We start from the raw sequence: 18,196 nt of genomic DNA on the forward strand, positions 1-18,196 counted from the left end.
TTCGAACACACCTATAATTTCGAGCTTGTATTCTCGTATAGATGTCTCTATATATCATATCACACATAAAGCGTTGAGCGTTGCTGAAGATAAAGAAGTCTGACGTGGTTTAGGTTATAGCTAAACTGTCTGTGATTACATGTTATCTCTGATTCGAATTATAATGGAATTATTCGAAGAACACATCAAAGTCGGTGCAGTTTAGTGCATCAGTGCAGATTTTGGCAGGTTTGTATTCTTACCGCAAATTTCAACTTTTATATCGGTGTTTCTTGACACAAAGAAAGCGGCAAGTAAAGAACCACGCTTCAACGGCGATAACTGCAACTGGGGTGCGTTCCGTTATGCACTGCAAGTACTGACATTACTACCAATAGCGTTCCGATATAGATAGCAGTGCACTGCGAAAGTACTATCATGAGTATATGACGTCATTAATTTTGACGTTATTTCCTGTTGCGATTACTGCAACCGGCGAGGTAAAGCACTCGCAGTAATCAAGATGGCTACCTCCATGTGTACGATGGAACTAACTTTTAAATTCCATATCTGAATATAATGATACAATATTTTTAACGTAATTTTTACATTTTATTCTATGTATTTTAATTTGTCGTCTCATTTCATTTATTAATTCCATTTCCAAATCGCTTTCACTTGATGCCTCACTCGAATCATATATATTCTCGATTAAATTATATGTAATTAATGCAATAATGGTATTATCCATTTCACCAATTTTTCACTCGATGATTATTAGCGAAAAAGGTTAGTTAAAAGTCTGCTGAAAGCGTACTGTAGTGCGTTCCGTTTTACTATTTTGCAGTAGCTTCAAAGTGCACAAAATTAAAAAGGAACGCTGTCAACAGTACACTTGCATGACGTCATAGTGCCAGTACTTGCAGTGCATAACGGAACGCACCCTTGGAGTCATAAAATCACGTGATAAAAAAATGAGTGGAGGAGTGGAACAGATAGTGAAAGAAAGGACGACGCACAATGAGATATTATCGTAAAAGAATAATAAAATAGAATCGAATAGATTCTTATCTGAAATTCTCAAAAACAATCGCCAAATAAAAATATCGCAAAGACTAGTTAAATAAGATTGTTTTATTGTGCAACGTGAAGTGAATTCTTTTTTATGACATACGTCACCTTAACCTATGCAGAGGAAAAATCTTTGTGCAGTCGAATATAAGTTCCTAATTGGTGCATTAACTTCCAAAAGTACTTGAATCCAAGTATTGTATCCAATTTGTCAGTGTAAGTACATGATATAAAGCGAATTATAATAATAAATCATTGCAAAACGCTTGATGAAATAATAAACGCTTAATGAGATTATAGGGTCTGTTGTGTTGTAGATAAAACATTTAGTTATAAATTTTAAGTGTAAGACAGGAAATAAGAGCCAAATCGCGGATGACAGTGCGTTATTCCAACAAAATTAACATTTTTTCCGTTAGAATTAAATATCTGTGCACAAGTCACCAAATTTTCAGGGACTTTCGGGTCTATATGTTTCTCTCGCATTTATATTTCCTTAGAGGGGAACAGGGGATGTATGGAATTAAATCTATTGTAGAGATTATTTCAATTTTAAATTTTGGCCGTGACTAAATAAAATTTGGTGCCTTGTATTTAATTCTAACGGAAAAAATTTTAGTTTCGTTGGCATAACGCACTGTCATTCGCGATTTGGCTCTTTTTTTTTTATTGCCTGTCTTATACTTTAAATTTATATTTATATTACAGAGCCTTGTTAAACTCTTAATTAAAACATTTAGGAAAGATATGCAACGTGATTAATTGAATAAGCTGTAGTATTTTCAGCTTGAAAAGTGAGTTGATAAAAATATTAATAATATTTGTTTTTTTTTGCTTTCTATCTTTTCACATATACCCACACATATAGACACGATTTAATTACATATTTATTTTGCTCTAGAACAGAGTTTCATTACAATTTTTTATAGAAAGAACGAATCTGATTTGAATAACCTACATTGTAATATGTATTTGATATATTTTAGCAAAAAGGCTCGCTTTTAATAACGAATTTTTCAAATTTTTAAGGTACATTTGCTTTGAACGTTTATGCATTTTTTGTTCTTACATTTATAAATATTAAAAAAAAATTTTTTTAGTACTTAAGTCAAAATAATTAAAGTTGCTTACACTATTATTATAAACACAATTGAATATATATAATAATGTCAGTATAAGATAAAGAATCTATATGTATTTAATGAAAAGATAAATATTATTTTATATGTTTTATATATATATATTAATATATTTGTAGAATGGCAATAATAAGCTTTTAATACAATGTTAAATTTCATAACATCTTTATTAATGAAATTATAAAATATCACTTTTATGAGTTTTTTTTATATTAAGGTTTAAAAACTGTCTTATGAGCTGTCTTGATGAACTAAGTTTTGTCAGCAGTATGTGCATGTGTGTGTGTGTGTGTGCGTGTGCGCGCGCGCGCGCGCGTGTGTGTGTGTGTGTGTGTGTGTGTATATATTTTTTTTTTTGTTTTCTAAATATACAAGAATTATATATGCAAATAAACAATTATATAATTTGTATACTATTTCTTGAAAACTTGTACTGGTCTAAACGTTGTACCATATACATAATACCATCATATATTAATCAAGATTAATTACAAAGTAATTTGTTTATTAAATATGTTATAGATGGATAGCTCTGACGAGGAATTATTTACTGCAACACCAAATTCTAATAAATCAATATTAAATACAAGTTCAAATTTGTCAACCACGCAAACAAATGATTTAACGCAAGAGAGAGATTGCAATAAATGTTCCATCAAAGATATTGCAGTGAACGTTACACGTTTATCCAATAAGCAGATAATGAATGAACAATCAAATACACACTTAGTTACAATTAGAAAAAGACGGAAATTAGCACGATGGAGAAAGGGAAAGTATGATAGAAGGAAAAGAACTAAAAAATTAGTGTCTCAGCAAACATCCCAAAATAAGAAACCTACTGAAGTTACTATGGAGTTATCAGAAGCTAAGATGCTAGATGATAATACACATGAACATGAACAAGAAGAAGAGGAATCGTGTGGAGCTATTGAACAGAATGATCTACAAGATGTCCAAGATATCCAAGATATACAAGATGTCCAAAATATCCAAGACGTTCAAGATGTGCATGGAAATGTTGAAAATTGTATTGAAGCACAAAATGAAATGAAAGACTTATGTTCTGATAAAACATATGTATGCGCGCGTGTTTTACCATTCAAATTTTCGAAAGAAAAGAACACGACATCATTTAATGAAGTTACTGATGCAGTTGCGTGTTCCTATGTTTCATCTCCGTCATCATCAAATATTGAGACAATGGAGAAGGATTCTCTGAAGAATAATAATCAGATTTATGTATCTTCTTCATCTAAAAATAAAGAACAATTAAGGAAAAGAATACATCATCAAAGATTGAAATGCATGGTTAAAAAACTTACATTGCATAAGAGAAAGTTTAAAAGAAAAATATCTTCGTCTATATCGTCTATATCGTCTATATCGTCTCTATCGTCTTCATCGTCTACATCATCAATATCTAAGCAATCAAGAAGAAAACGCTATCGAAGAATACTGTCGAATGAATCTAGCGATAATGAAATTGCGGATGAAACTATAGAAACGACTAGAGATGATAATCGAAACAAATCTCATGAGATGGATCAAGAAACATCACGAACGAATATGCAGATAAGTCGTGAGGTGCGTGTTAGTTTAACAAGATTGGAAGAAATGGATGACTTGGATATTATTAAATGGCGAACAAGCAGTATAAAAAATCGTTTAGAATTGTTTGAATCTCAATTGATAGAAGAACAACATTTGAATAAACAGAAGCATGCAACACCGAAACGTCGAAGAGACAAACTAATTCTGTCAAATGGATGCAACTTGTCGGAAACAGAAGATGTCCATAAAAATCTATCACAAATGTCAGTGTCTAATACTCATGTCGAGAAACATAGTTCAGTGAATTTATATGATTCATTGGATATGGTCAAATTAAGGAAGAAATACAAGCTGTTCAAAAAGCCTAAAGTTTTGATAATAAAACTGGAGGCTTTAGGGAATTCTGTCAAAAATGGAAAATATTCGGCAAGTGAGGTCGATTATTTAACAAAGAAATATATAAATTTTATAATAAGTTCTTCGTCAAAATCTCGTAAATCGTCATTGTATGGACTTGCACACTTACAAAGCAAAAGCACGATGGACGATAATGTTAACGAAGATAATAATACAAACTTCAGTTTGTCTGGCAGGCAAAATATGACTAAAAATTTCAAACAACTGGATATAAATAAAAGTCCAATAAAAGGTACAATTCTTTTTTTTTCATTTTGAACTTTTAACTACAGCTTCTTTTTCTTTAATTGTAGAATATTATGTGATTTGTTTGAATGATTTATCTATTATTATTTAAAATATGTTTTTCTTTTTTTATATAACCAATATTTTGTGTAACATTATTGAAAGATCAGACCTAAAAGTATCTGATATATTATTATCAATCTTTCGAAATCTTGTGCAATTTTATATTCAGAATTTTTTTTTAAAGTTGTATATACAGCAATGATATACAATATGTACATATTTTAGATATTTTAGATTAAGTTAATTATTACATAGGATTTTGCTATGTTTTTTTTAATCATATATTTTTTAGCTAATTTTAAATCAGTTTTTTTCTTCAAAAAATTTGAAATTTTATAATTTAAAATAAATATATATACATATTTCAAATAAATTTTCTAGTTACAAAGAAATATATTTTTTATTGATTCTGAAGCAGACATTTTATTTTGATAAAATTTTGATTTAAAAAATAAAAAGATAAATATTCAAAATTAAAAAGTTGATAGCCTGTATATTATAGATAATATTATATCATTTGTTTGTCTTATTAATTCTTGACTTTTTTTATTGATTAATTATTTATGTTTAATACTTATGCTTAATTTTTGCAGATGATCAAGTTGTGGAGAGCAGCAGTAATGAGAATGCTTTGTTTAGTCGTAAAATTTTGCTTGCTTCTAACCAAAAACGACACACAAGTTTATCATCGAGAAACAAAAATAATAATTCGCCAAAAAATAATCATACACTACTGGAAATATGGCGAAACGCATTTTGTGCACAGTTAAAGAAGAAACCGCAAGAAACAAATGCCGAGCAATCTGCTCCTGTACAATCGAAGATAGTCTCTACTTTGCAAAACTTGTCAAAGAAATTGGCGGACACGGAATGTAAGAATCCAGGTTCTTTGACTTCGACGTTTACATCTTCCACAAAAGATAATACACCAGCAAGATCTCCCCAAAAACATGCTTCGCCGAAAAAACAAGAACCAGCACAATCGGCAGAGTGTAATAACACATCTAAACTCGAATTATTCACCAGTAATACGAATATTCCAAGTAAAGCGAGAGTTGAAGACACTATTGCTAAGAACGATCTTCAATCTAAACACAGTACTATTTCCAGAAGTCCGTGTAAAGATGCTACAGAAAAGATTATATTAGATCCTTCCTTGAATTCAAACATTTCGAACAAAAATGAAGGAAGAATAAAAGAGAAATCATTTGAGAAAACGAATAATCTTCAATTGTCAGTTAATGATGTAATACCTATAAAGATGTTGAAGACCTCAGAAGTGTGCAGCAGTAATCAATTGCTCAAAGATATATTTACGTGTATTCTATGTAATATGTCGTTCGAGGATTATCCATCGATACAAAAACATAAGGCAAAGTGTAATGCATCAAAATGCATAACACATACGAGTGGAGAAGGAATAATAAAGAACATTCGCCAAGATAGGAAAAAGAGCTCAAAACCATCGACTTCTTCTGTCAAATCTTCTGTTAATAAGACAAGTGATTTACGTAAATCCACTCGCTTTATCAGTAATACCGATAAAGCAACCACTTCATTTTTGCCCTCATCACGAGTGTCGAGTGGCAACAAAATGCATAGTAAGAGTTTACGAAAGCAAAAAAATAGTCCTCAAAAGGACACCAGAACCAGATCGGTCAAAAATGTAACATCAAACTTCGATTTAAGATCGCAAAGGAGAACGAGATTTTTAGAAATTGGACGTCAAGAATCTAGTAGCGTACAGCGCGATAAGAGTAAACAATGCAAAGTTTGCTTACAATTTTTTGCTACCTATATGGATCTATTTGACCATATGTTTGAACATGCGACTAATACCATCAATATACCAATTAGAAATAATATTACTTCTAAAAAATCTGACAAAACCAATCAAGTCTCCGATACTTTAACAGAAGCACCTGCTAAAAGGACCAGAAGTATCGAGCAAGAAAAAGGATTATCAGAGAAGGCAAATGAATCGAACACGGATCGAAATCTCGCTGCTTTGGAAGTGTTGCAGCGCGATGCAGTTAAGGAGAAAGACAAGATATTGAATTTATTACAAGCAGAGGTGAAACAAAATTTGCAAAAACAACAGTCGATACCTAATGCAGCTAATGACCTTGAACACACGGATAGGATTCGGTACATGGAGAGAGAAAATATATGTACTGCTGCATCGAAATCAACGAAGCCTAGCATCTGCGAGTGTCATATGTCCAAGGAGAAGATTGTCGACGGAAATGTTCAGATTGAGATAGTATTATTGTGCGAAACTTGCCAGACGCTTTTTCGACGCTTCGAGTGCTTTGAGACACATTGTCACCGCGCCGTTAATGCACTTTGTGCCAAGAACCGACGACGCAACAGAACAATGTCCAAATTGTTTTGTGTTGCCTGTCAGAGAGTGCTGAGCTCTCTCCAGGAGTTAAAGATCCATCTGACGATGCACAGGCAATTGTTCAAACGCAAAACCATAAAACTGATCTTCCGCTGCAACATATGTAAAGTAATCTTCCATACACAAGGACCTCTGTTCAACAAACATTTTCTTAATCATATGAAGAACCGGTTGTATTTGGCTAGTCGCTTGTCATTTTCGAGAACCTGCTACGTTGGCTCGAAACTCATCGAGACGTTGCCGGCCGTGGGTAACGAGAAACAGATGGAAGTTTATATCGAGGTAGCTGATTACAAATGCCAGGATTGCAATGCGCTTTTCACTTCGGAACGGGATCTGAAGTCGCATGAAATCCTCTGCCGATCCAAGTCTGCCAATGACAATGGATCTTCGAATGCAAGTTTGGCCATCTCTGAGAAGATTTTGCTGATATGTGGATTTTGCAATAAGACTTTCTACAAGAGAGAGCTCTTCCAGTTGCATTCCTTGGAGCACAAACAAAAACGGGAAATACATTCGCATTACACCAGCGTCGCCGTCACCGCCGTTACGAAAGTTCTTATCTGCAAAGTGTGCACGACCGTATGGAAGTCCCTGAAAGAATTCGAGGAACATTGGCTGACTCACGACACGTTACAGGAAGAATACGTGTGCTCTCTTTGCGAGAAGCATTACGATACTATCGAGCTATTTCAAGAGCATGCAATCACGCACAAGAACGATGCCGAAAAACAACACGGGCCGATCTCGTGCAAGGTGATATATCGTGACTCGAACTCTGAGACGAATTTGCAAGGTGCCACTGTAACCGACGATAATCCACCTTGCGCGAATTTGAATTCTTCTGATGGAAAAAAATCTCCCGAGAAGATTATTGCGGTTGATAATCCGATTCAGAAAGAACAGAGATCTGTACAGCAAAAATCGCCGCTTAAAAATAAACAATCCATGAGAGTCAAGACGACGTTGCCGAAAGTTATCTCGGTATGTCTTCTTAACGAGACGCAAAATATTCGGAACGACGCGAATGTCCAGCAGAAGCAAGTCTCCTCGAGCAATAAGGCAAAACGAATGTCAAACAATAACGAAAAGAGCAACAATAATTCACAGAATCTCGAGGACCTTTCGGAAGCCGAGGAGCTGATAATTGTGATGTCGGAGAGCGATGACAGTTCAGTGTCGAGCAAGATTAGGAAGACTCGGTCGAAGAAATCCGATGACGCGCCTTCTATTAAACGTAGCGATGCTCAAGAAAACACTACGATGTCCAATCCGGTTGCTTCTGATAAGCAGAGACAAAGCGATGCTTCTGCGATCGTTGTCTCTGCAGAAACTTCCAGCAATGCCAACAAGACTTCGAATTCAAATGCCGATGTTAATTCGACGACTTGGACGAGAACGCTCGAGACGAATGATCCGAAAGTTTCGCAAGATAGCGAAATAATCGCTGATCGTACGAATATTGTAAATTCAACAGCAATGAACAGTACAGACGGTGACTCGACGTCGAGCTCGAAACCTTCCGGAGAAAGAATCATGAACATGTCGTTACCGCAGAACGTCATGAACGTTATACCCAAGTCTTTTCTACGCGTAAAGTCTTTGGCGGAATTAACGGGCACGAGTTTATTGCAAAAATTTCGATGTCAAATATGCGATCAGTCCTTCGATAGTCTGCACAAATTAGTAAAGCACAAGTCAGTGCATAACACCTCTCTGTTGGCCCAAAGCCAGTTGAGTGTCGATCAAGCACATACGCCTAATAATGTGCAAGAAAAGTCAGAGTCTAAGTCTTCGATGAACACAACACAAACAACCCAACGTCTCGCGTCTCATCCGGCGGTGACGAGCACCGTGCCTTTATCAGACATCCTATCTCTATCCGGGAATTCTCTATCCAGCAACGCAGTTTCATCCAGTAACGTGCCTTTATCCGTCAATGCACCTCAATCCGATAACGCATTGCTATCCGGCAATGCGCTTCCATCCGGAAACCTGCCTCCGTTCAGCAGCCTGCATCCATCTGGCAGTTTGTACCTATCTAACAACATGCCTCTATTAAATCAGACGACCAATCACGGCATTTCTGGACAATACCAAGTGGTTGGTATAAAGCCGTTGAAGAAAGTCGCGACGATGGCTAACAGAATGGTAAATAATGTGTCGAAACCGAACGAGGTACAGCAATATGGACTCTCATGGGCCATGATGAATAATTCCAATAACGCGCCGCTGCAGCAGGTGACGCAACAAAAGCCAATCTACCATCAAAATTTGCCAGCTCAGGTCGCTTATTCCACAACGGTTCAACCTATCAACCAGAGCATCGGTCCCGTGGCGATTAGACCATTCATGCAAACTACTTATCAAACGCCCAAACCGTCTCAACCATTATCGGCGTATCAATCATTTCCATATCTGCAACAGCAGCAAATACAGCAACAGCAGCAGCAAGGACAGCAACAGCAGAAGCAGCAGCAACAGCAGCAGCAGAAGCAACAACAACCACAACAACAGCTGCAGACAAGTATCAACAATGACATGCATAATTATTCGATTATATTACCCAAAGAAAGCGTGCCTTATCAGTTGACGTCGAATAATACAATGCCGACGAACTCAACTGACGTGATGCTCATGACTATGAACACGATGCAGCAGGTATCACAAAATCCGGATCGTTACAATTGCATATACTGTCCGGGTTTCGAGTGCAGTTCGGTGCATGCTTTCTCGGCGCACCAGCGTTCACCAAAGCATGAGGCACGTAGTCGTTATAACAGTACGTCTTACGTGTCTCGGACCTGAAGCTATTATGATTGTTATGAGAGATAATCGAAGGATGAATGAATGACGAATCGATCAGTTTTTGTTACTCGTTGACACGACAGTTTCGCTTAAAGTTGCTTTTACTAATTGTAAGTAAAAGTCCGGCAATACTGCCGGAATACAACCGGTTTTTTTTGGCCTAAAACAAATTTCATTTTAAGTCGATAGTGTATTTTGAATTTTGCATGATATTGATAACACTGACTGCAATTAACTGCGATATTTCTCTTTCTGTTCAGAATGTCTTTATTTATTGTTTTGTGAACAGGTATTAATTAAAAGTATATCTTACAATTGCTTTTCATACAAATGCATGTATACATATATGTTCAAAACTTAAGAAAATATCTCAATAGATATGCCTTATTTAAATAATTTTTCTTATTTATGTAAACATTTTTATATTTATACATTAACTTTTATAATAGTTAATCAATAATAATGTATGTATATATACATGTGATAAAGACTGTGGTATTTATATTTCATTGACTGTTTTTTTATCACTTTGGTGTATCAATTTTCTCTGTATTAACTATTACTCTCAATTTTTGAAAGAATAATTTTTTTCCTTTTTCTGTTGTCGAAGCAGTTAATCATTATCAGTATGTCACACATGTGTGTGTGTGTGTGTGTGTGTGCGCGTGCGCGTGCGCGTGCGCGTGTGTGTAGAAAAAGATTGATAATGTAATATTAAAAATGCGAATTTTAAACATAGAATTCTCTAATATACAGTTTAATCAACATGTGAATCGAAATTGCTATATAGCTTTCAATTTTATAGTTTCTGTGTATAAATTATTTTCTACGTTAATGTTTATGTATCTCTCTATGATATTTATGTGTTCCTGTGATACTGAAAATAATATAATATCGCAACTATTGATATACATAATTGATGAGAAACTGAAAATATAACACAAATAAAGAAATAAATATTCAAAAATATAAGAATATACAATAAAATTAAATATAAATTATATAAAATCACAAACGCACGTTAACTACATAGAATAATAAATTCTATATACATAGATTCTTAATAAAATTGAATAAAAATTTGATTTTTGTAAATTAGTCTCAAACTAATGATTGCGATACTGTACGAGTTTAATTCATATAATATTCATATTTTCCAAAATACCGTAATTGTATTAATATGACTGTTAATGTAAATTATCAAAGCGATCAATATAGTTTATATTCGACATCAAATATGCTTTTTGTATATAAATTACAGCAGCAACCAACAAAAATAGCAATTCTCTGACTGAATTGAATTATTCCTTTATTAAATTATTGGAAGCGAGAAATAATGTGAATACTTTGCAAAATATTTCGAAAGAAATTAGTTTTTTTTTTCATATACCGTTTGCAGTTGATAGTACAGATTAATGAATCTTTCAGAACTCTTTCTGGTTTGTGGTTTAAATAAATAACGGTAAATGTCGGGATTGTCAATATTTCCATTTTCTCCGAAAACGTAGAACATGCAGATGAAACGCGTTCACTATGCAGTGAGAAAATTAAAGCTTTAACGAGGTTTTAAATACGTATAAAAAAATTAATTTTTAATCAATTTTATATTATATGTTGCAAAATTTTTTAATAAAAATTGCTCGCCAATCAAATTTTAGAAAACAAAAAATAACGAAAAACATTATTTAAACATCTAATATTTCTATAATACTCGTTTGTATAATTATTTATTATAGTGTGTTTCTCGCAATTTATTCTAGAGTTCCGATTTTCTCTGTCATTTGTATAACATCAACGAAAAGAGTAAAAATTTCATTTATAAATTCATAATAAATTTTAATTTTTTTGAAATTTATATTATTAAATCTCCAGAACATATAATTTGCAATACATGTTCTTACAAATGATGAAATAATACACAATGGAAAGGAGTATTATATTCGTCGTTATACGGCTGCGTTATTTCTTTTATATACACATATAAAAGGAAAAAAGATAATTATCCTAGCTATAGTAATACAGTAACTCACAAAAGTATCCCCTTATTCTTAATTTAAAAGATTAATTTTTTTTTAAGAAATATTTTGAGAATTCTTATTGCAATGTATATTTTTATTAATAGATATCTATCAATGTCTCTAATAAAAAAATGAAAATTGTTTGTGATAATCAAAGGGATACTTTTGCAATTCATTACATATATATATGTAGTAAATATTATATCATTTTATAAATAAATAAATTGGCGAACCGCAGAGCGATATTTGTATTGATTATTGCAACTTTTATTTTTATTATATCTTTTAAATGAAAAGATTGATTTAAAATTAATGGATTATATATTTTGTGTAGCTGAAGTTATTACATAGATATTTGATGTTTTTTGTGAAGTTTTGGACAATTTCGATTTCGAAGTTTACAGCAATTTCAACTTTAGTCTTAAATTGATCGTAGATTAATCTTACAATCAGGCGCAATTAAAACCAGCATAAAGATTTGTTTAAATTATATTGCGAACATATGAAAATAATTTTTGATATATATTTTAACACAGTAATGTATACATTAGTCAGTTTGTTACTTATTCATGGAATTATACCGATATTTATTAACTATTTTTACATTGGCTATAATCAGTGATTAAATGAAAAAAATTTCAAACCTTTTACACTTTCGAAATTATCACATTAAAGCCGTGTTACTTTCGATTAATAATCTAACTTAATCATTTCATATTTCATCATTATAATAAATACTTTTATTTGTTTAGCTCATTATTGGTATTACACAAGTATGTTTTAAATACATTTTTTACGTTTTATATGTAAATTAAGAAAGTATAATGATTACATACACACACACACATATGTACACATGATTAAAAAAGTAAAAATTTAATTACAAAAATAAAATATGAATGTTTGCGTGTGTATGCATATGTTAACTATCTTCAAAAAAAATGAACGATTAACAAAATTATAGAATATAAGTTAAATTTTATGACTTTGTCATTCTGGCGATTTTTCAATTGCCTTTTAGAAGTATTACATTACGGAATAAATAAATATCATATGAGCAACATAGTCATTTTGAACATCATTTTGACACAATTTGACGTCAAAATGACCACTTTTAGTGTCTGAGCTTGTATAAGATACACATGTTTTTAAATAAATGTTATTTCTTGGGATTTGCGTTTGTCTCTTTTATTCGATATTTTGAGCGACATTTTTTACAGATTATTCTAATAATGCGATTGTGATGACAGGTAATGATAATACTATAAGGACTATTGTTAATGCGAATGATTGTTATATTAACGAAAATATCTAGAATAAATATTATTAAAATTTCGAAAAGATTTCGCAATAATTTTCATGAAATTTGGTGAAAATTTCTCAAATAATATCTCAAATAACAACAACAATAATAATATCTTTATTGCATGCAAAGTAATATACACTTGAACAAAACAAAGATGTAAAAAGTATGTACAAGATTATACTACAGAAATAATTGAAAACAAAAACTAAAACAAATATATTCAAATAATAATGTATAGCATCAGATATAGAATACTTAACAATTAATAAAATGAGGATTGAGAAAATCTCTAAGAATTTTAAATGTATAAATATATAATAATAAATTATATGGAGAGCTGCAGAAGTTTGATAAAAAAATGGAAATAAATAAATATAAAAAGAGTCAGAATATTGAAATATATATTCTATGATAAAATATTTTGGATTTTGCTTTTTGTACGCAAAAAATAAAAATTTATACTTTTTAAACACTATCTCGGTTAATTTTTATTTGCAATAAATATCTCTTTAAGTATTTGTTTTGAAGTATTTGAGATATTTTCATTCAAATCGTGAAAGTCTGAGGGAAAGCCTTTTCGAAATTTTATTATGCATATATCGGACGTCAACGCTTTCATCTGTCAATCTTACTGTCATGAACAATTCTTATATTAAGGCAAGCTTACATATTAATTTATATGCTAAATTGTACATTAGCTGACCGTATTCGCCGAAAGATTCAGGGAGCCAATTGTCAACAAATTTTATTCATATTTTCAAATCTTATATTAGATATTTATCGAGTTGAATTATATTTTCGTGTTAAAAAAAATTAATTTCGATAAATTCGTTGAAAAATTAATTTTCCATGTTACAGATTTGTCTTTAAAGCATTGTGAAATTGAAACCCGCTAAAATAGATAAAAATTTTTAATTGGATCCTCTTGAACGCAAATTATCGGCGCGGTCATGCCAATGGCATTTTCTTTATATCTTACGCTTTGGCACATAATTCACGTTGCACAATATCAATGCGTATTTTATTCCAAGATGAAAGTACTTGTACGTATACTACTTATTAATAATGTATAATACATGATATAGGTATAAAGTGTACAAATGCTATTTCTTACAAAAGCTCTTTGATGGTATACGTGAGAGCTTGAAGAAAGTTTAAAGTTTCTAGAGAAAATAGATACAGATTCTAAATAAATGTTTGCTATATTATTTCTTATATAAACATGAAGAATTATCATGCATAAGAATGATAAACACCGTCGCAGAAAAATATACGATGATAGAAATATCATTCTTATGATATTGAAGGAAAACGAATTGATAAACAACAAAGTATTTTATAAGAGTGATCCTATATATTAATGAAAATTAATTTCCTATTGATATATTGTTAATAATATATTCTAATAGTTATATGTGCTTGTAATGGAATTATTAGGATTAATGATTTGTACACGATGGAAATGCTTAGGAAATAAGATTCATATACGATTTTAGTATAAGATTATCGAATTATTCTATCTTAAAGGATTAAATATCGCTACGAGAATTTTTTCACGAAACCTTTCACGAGTCAATTAAGTCTCGTCGAATGCTCGTCCTTAAATTTAATAATACTGATGCAGGTATTCGATGTTTATCTTCTACATTTTCTATTATTTTACATTATCTTTGTCTTTATAAAAGTACGGAGAGAGCCTAAACAATGATTCTTATCAAGAAGTATGAAGTCTCACTCATTTTAAGTATTACGAGATCGTCTTGTCATCTCTAATTAATTATTCATTTACAGTGAAAAGGTATATAATAGTCGCATAAGAATGATATTTAGAAAGGATATTAACGTAAACTTTAACTCATCGTGTTTTTCAGTTAATGTTTCGTTCAATTATTTTGTACATCTATGCTTTTTCTAATGTAAAAGTATATTAAGAATTTGCTATATATTTTTTAGATAAAGAATAAATATTATTTTATCAACACAGAATATTTTTGTCGTCGTTATATAGAAGCTTAAATTATTACTTGATATTGCGTTTCTTATATCTACAGTCTATCTTCGAAATTAATAGTAAATAAAGATTTAACATTTAAATTGATATTTAAATATTTTTTTTTTGCGTATCACGAATGATGGAAAAGATATCTTTATTATTACTTATGCGACATATATATATCTATATAATTATAAAGACAAAAGCACTTTTCTATATTTACAATAAAATAATCATTTCTAAATATCATTCGTATTTATCCTTCCTATAGATACCAATATTGAGCTTAAGGAAAACTGATTGTTGCTTTCCAATAACTAATGTAACGTCGATTAATCGTAAGTGTATATATAGAGTTCGCATTTTTATATAATTAATTGTACAGTAATACTACAGAGTTAACGAGATATCGCGTTGGTGGAAAAATATCGTACCTTCTTGTCGATATATGTATAATAAATTGTGACACTCTTTGGACGTTCCATTTTATCAACGATTTATAAGCTCCGTTTCTTTTTTTTTTGCTCGACGGAACTTGTGACGTTTTTTTTTACGATTACATTTATCATTTATCAGATTACGTTTCTTCTTCTTTTTTTAATTAGACTATAAGAGGACAATATAAACATGTATGTATATGTCACTTTCATATGCATTATTATATTTACATCAGCGTCATAAGTATACTTTATCACATGAAGTTCCTTCTAGTATGACGCCGAATGTATATAAAGGTAAAAGTGAGAAAAATGGAAATATTTCGTTTTTGCATAGTACATTCATTAAATGCGCTGAGATTTACAAATGTCGAATTGATGAAACGTTGAGAATAAATTTATCAAAATAACATGACACGATTGATGGCATGTTTTATTAAGATCTCTGATTAAGGTGTTTATGAACTTTTCGTATGCTTAATGTAAAACGTCAGTTTGTCTCATTTCTCTCGCCTTTAACATTATAATTTTAAATGTCTAATGTAAGTGATGTGTTTATCTTTAAGAAATTATTATTTTATTACTAATATAATTGAGAGTTATTACAGATTTAAAGTTGCAAATGCGCATATAATCCTTTTCGTTTTATGTTACATACATACATATGTATGTTTATACATATATGTATATTTATATATATACATATATATATATATGTATATATATATATATATATATATATATATATATATATATATATATAAACACATTCATACTTGCCAGATGTATGTGTGTGTACAAAAAATTTAGTATTTATAATATTAGTCGAGCCTCTCAGTTTCTTAATAAAACAAAATCGCTTATCTTGGTTTTTGTCCTATGTATTTAAATGGAATATATTGCGAAATAGGAAATTTCCTATAATTTTTTGTACAAAATTGCTTACATTGTCTATAAACTATTGGTTCCGTTATATAGTTATGTCAGTCTGATGATTTGGTATATATGTATAAGAAGTGGATCTCTCCTGAGAACTCTCTACATTTAAAACACTACATTTTTCATTAATGTATAAATGTTTAATCGATCAAAAATCTACCTTTAATTAAATCTAAGTACCCAGATAGCCACAGTAATTATTATGACATCATTTTGATGGCAAATGCATTTTGACATCAAAATGATGTCATATTAATTACTGTGGCTATCTGGGTAATAAAAGAACTGTTCTTACAAAAGAAACAAGTTTTGTATTATATAATTGTACACATAATTGTGCTATGAGATTTAATCAAAATTGAATAAAAATTAATTTAAATGAGAAAATTTACACTTTCGAACTTATTTTATAATTATACAAAATGAATTTTTAACAATTCGTTGTAATTTATCCAATTGTTGCAAGGAATTTTAATATTTGCTATATTCCGGAAATTATTCAGAAGAAGCAAGTAGATAAAAGTTGTATATACAATATTACAGTTTCTCTATTTTAAAGTTATATTGACAGTGTGACTATAGTGTAATTTAATTTTTACAGTGCAGTTTGAGAGCTATCGACTAGCCCTATTAAATATATACTATTGCATCATTAAATTGACAGTGTGGATATACAATACAATACGAATATAATATACAAGGAGTAATGAGATACTCTTATGAAGTAACTTACATAAGACTGATATACCTCCTTCATCTACTTGATCTTTCATTTATGATAACACGATGAAAAAAATCGAGAAAGTTCGTGAGATTTTTACAAGAATGATAAAGTTTTTGAATCGAAGAATAAAATACAATATAATAACAATAGAGCACGTAACATACAAATTGACACAAATATGGAGAACACAAGTATTTCGTCAAACTTTATATTTAAATGTCTAATATAAATTCTGTCAAATATGTGAAAAATTTGAGATCGAGAGATGCTTGCATATGTTTTTGTGTAAATTTCTGTGTGTAAGATATAATCTTTTAGAATCTATAAAATTTAGCAAACAACAAATAAAATCGCATAGGGAGGGTTTTATGATTGTCCTTTGTGTTCTTCGAAAGAGAGAGTATTTTGTGTCATGTGAAGAGAATAAGAACGTAGAATATTGAGCGAAAAAACTCCGACATAATTATAATTTGTTTTTAAATAGGATAATATTGTATAATTGTTAGTATACTTAAGAATAAAGAAGGTTTTTGCATGTCTGTGTGGTGTTAAAATCTGAACTGAATATTATATGAAATATTTAAGATATTTTGCTTTCTTTTTCAATCTAAAAACAATGAACCTATTTTTTTATAATTAAATTTAATAAAAATAATAATACAATTTTTAAATCCCTTGTTTAGGCGAACTCTTTCTTTTTAATTGTATTATATTTTTTGAAAGAATATAGAAAAATTAAAAACTGTCAAAATGCTTGCATCAACCAATGATGCTTGCGCTTTAGGTGAAGTTTCTTCGCTCTTGGGACGAAAAAATGTTACGTTACGTTCCCGCCTTAGAACCTGCTAACAGCTTCGTCGTCGGTGACGAAGTAGTTGGAGCTCTTCGCGGCCGAGCTGTACATGCTGAAGGTGGGACTGCAGACGATCATGCTGCTCGTGTTGCCGAGTTCGGTTTCATTCGTCATCGATGAATGCCTGCCGATGGTAGCCAGCCTCTTGTCCTTCTTCACAAGTGTCATACGGCCGTCCTCTGGTCTCAACGGCATCGACGGATAATTGGGCTGTCTGGCGAGCGTCGTCAGCGTCGTTCGGTCGCCTGTGTCATTGAAGCTGCGCA

At 31.2% G+C, this 18,196-nt stretch overlaps 2 protein-coding genes and 1 long non-coding RNA gene across 5 annotated transcripts in view; 1 reads left to right on the top strand and 2 right to left on the bottom strand.

The window, feature by feature from the left end:
* LOC114942465 (uncharacterized) overlaps positions 1–544 on the bottom strand; it is a 4,669-nt gene extending 4,125 nt beyond the window's left edge. The window contains exon 1 of the long non-coding RNA XR_003821806.2: positions 243–544. This is a non-coding gene — a long non-coding RNA (uncharacterized LOC114942465). The remainder of the gene's footprint in view (positions 1–242) is intronic.
* On the top strand, positions 33–12,850 carry LOC114942464 (uncharacterized). Of its 3 annotated transcripts, XM_085480731.1 has the most exons (4): positions 628–1,266; positions 1,759–1,844; positions 2,712–4,392; positions 5,042–12,850. In XM_085480731.1, the coding sequence occupies exons 3-4, from the start codon at positions 2,712–2,714 to the stop codon at positions 9,658–9,660; spliced, it is 6,300 nt and encodes a 2,099-aa protein (XP_085336857.1). In that variant the 5' UTR covers positions 628–1,266; positions 1,759–1,844; the 3' UTR covers positions 9,661–12,850. The 3 variants fall into 3 exon arrangements, with proteins under 3 accessions (XP_085336856.1, XP_085336857.1, XP_029173672.2); XM_085480730.1 differs by lacking the exons at positions 628–1,266; positions 1,759–1,844 and adding an exon at positions 33–228; XM_029317839.2 differs by lacking the exon at positions 1,759–1,844.
* Positions 11,981–18,196, bottom strand: part of LOC114942444 (high-affinity choline transporter 1) — a 19,172-nt gene continuing 12,956 nt past the window's right edge. The window contains exon 13 of the mRNA XM_029317819.2: positions 11,981–18,189. Within this exon, the coding sequence (XP_029173652.2) occupies positions 17,913–18,189 (277 nt within the window). The 3' untranslated portion in view covers positions 11,981–17,912. The remainder of the gene's footprint in view (positions 18,190–18,196) is intronic.

The sequence above is a fragment of the Nylanderia fulva genome, unplaced genomic scaffold (genome assembly GCF_048542155.1).
Source record: "Nylanderia fulva isolate GAGA-0341 unplaced genomic scaffold, ASM4854215v1 Scaffold16, whole genome shotgun sequence".
Classification (NCBI taxonomy): Eukaryota; Metazoa; Arthropoda; class Insecta; order Hymenoptera; family Formicidae; genus Nylanderia; species Nylanderia fulva.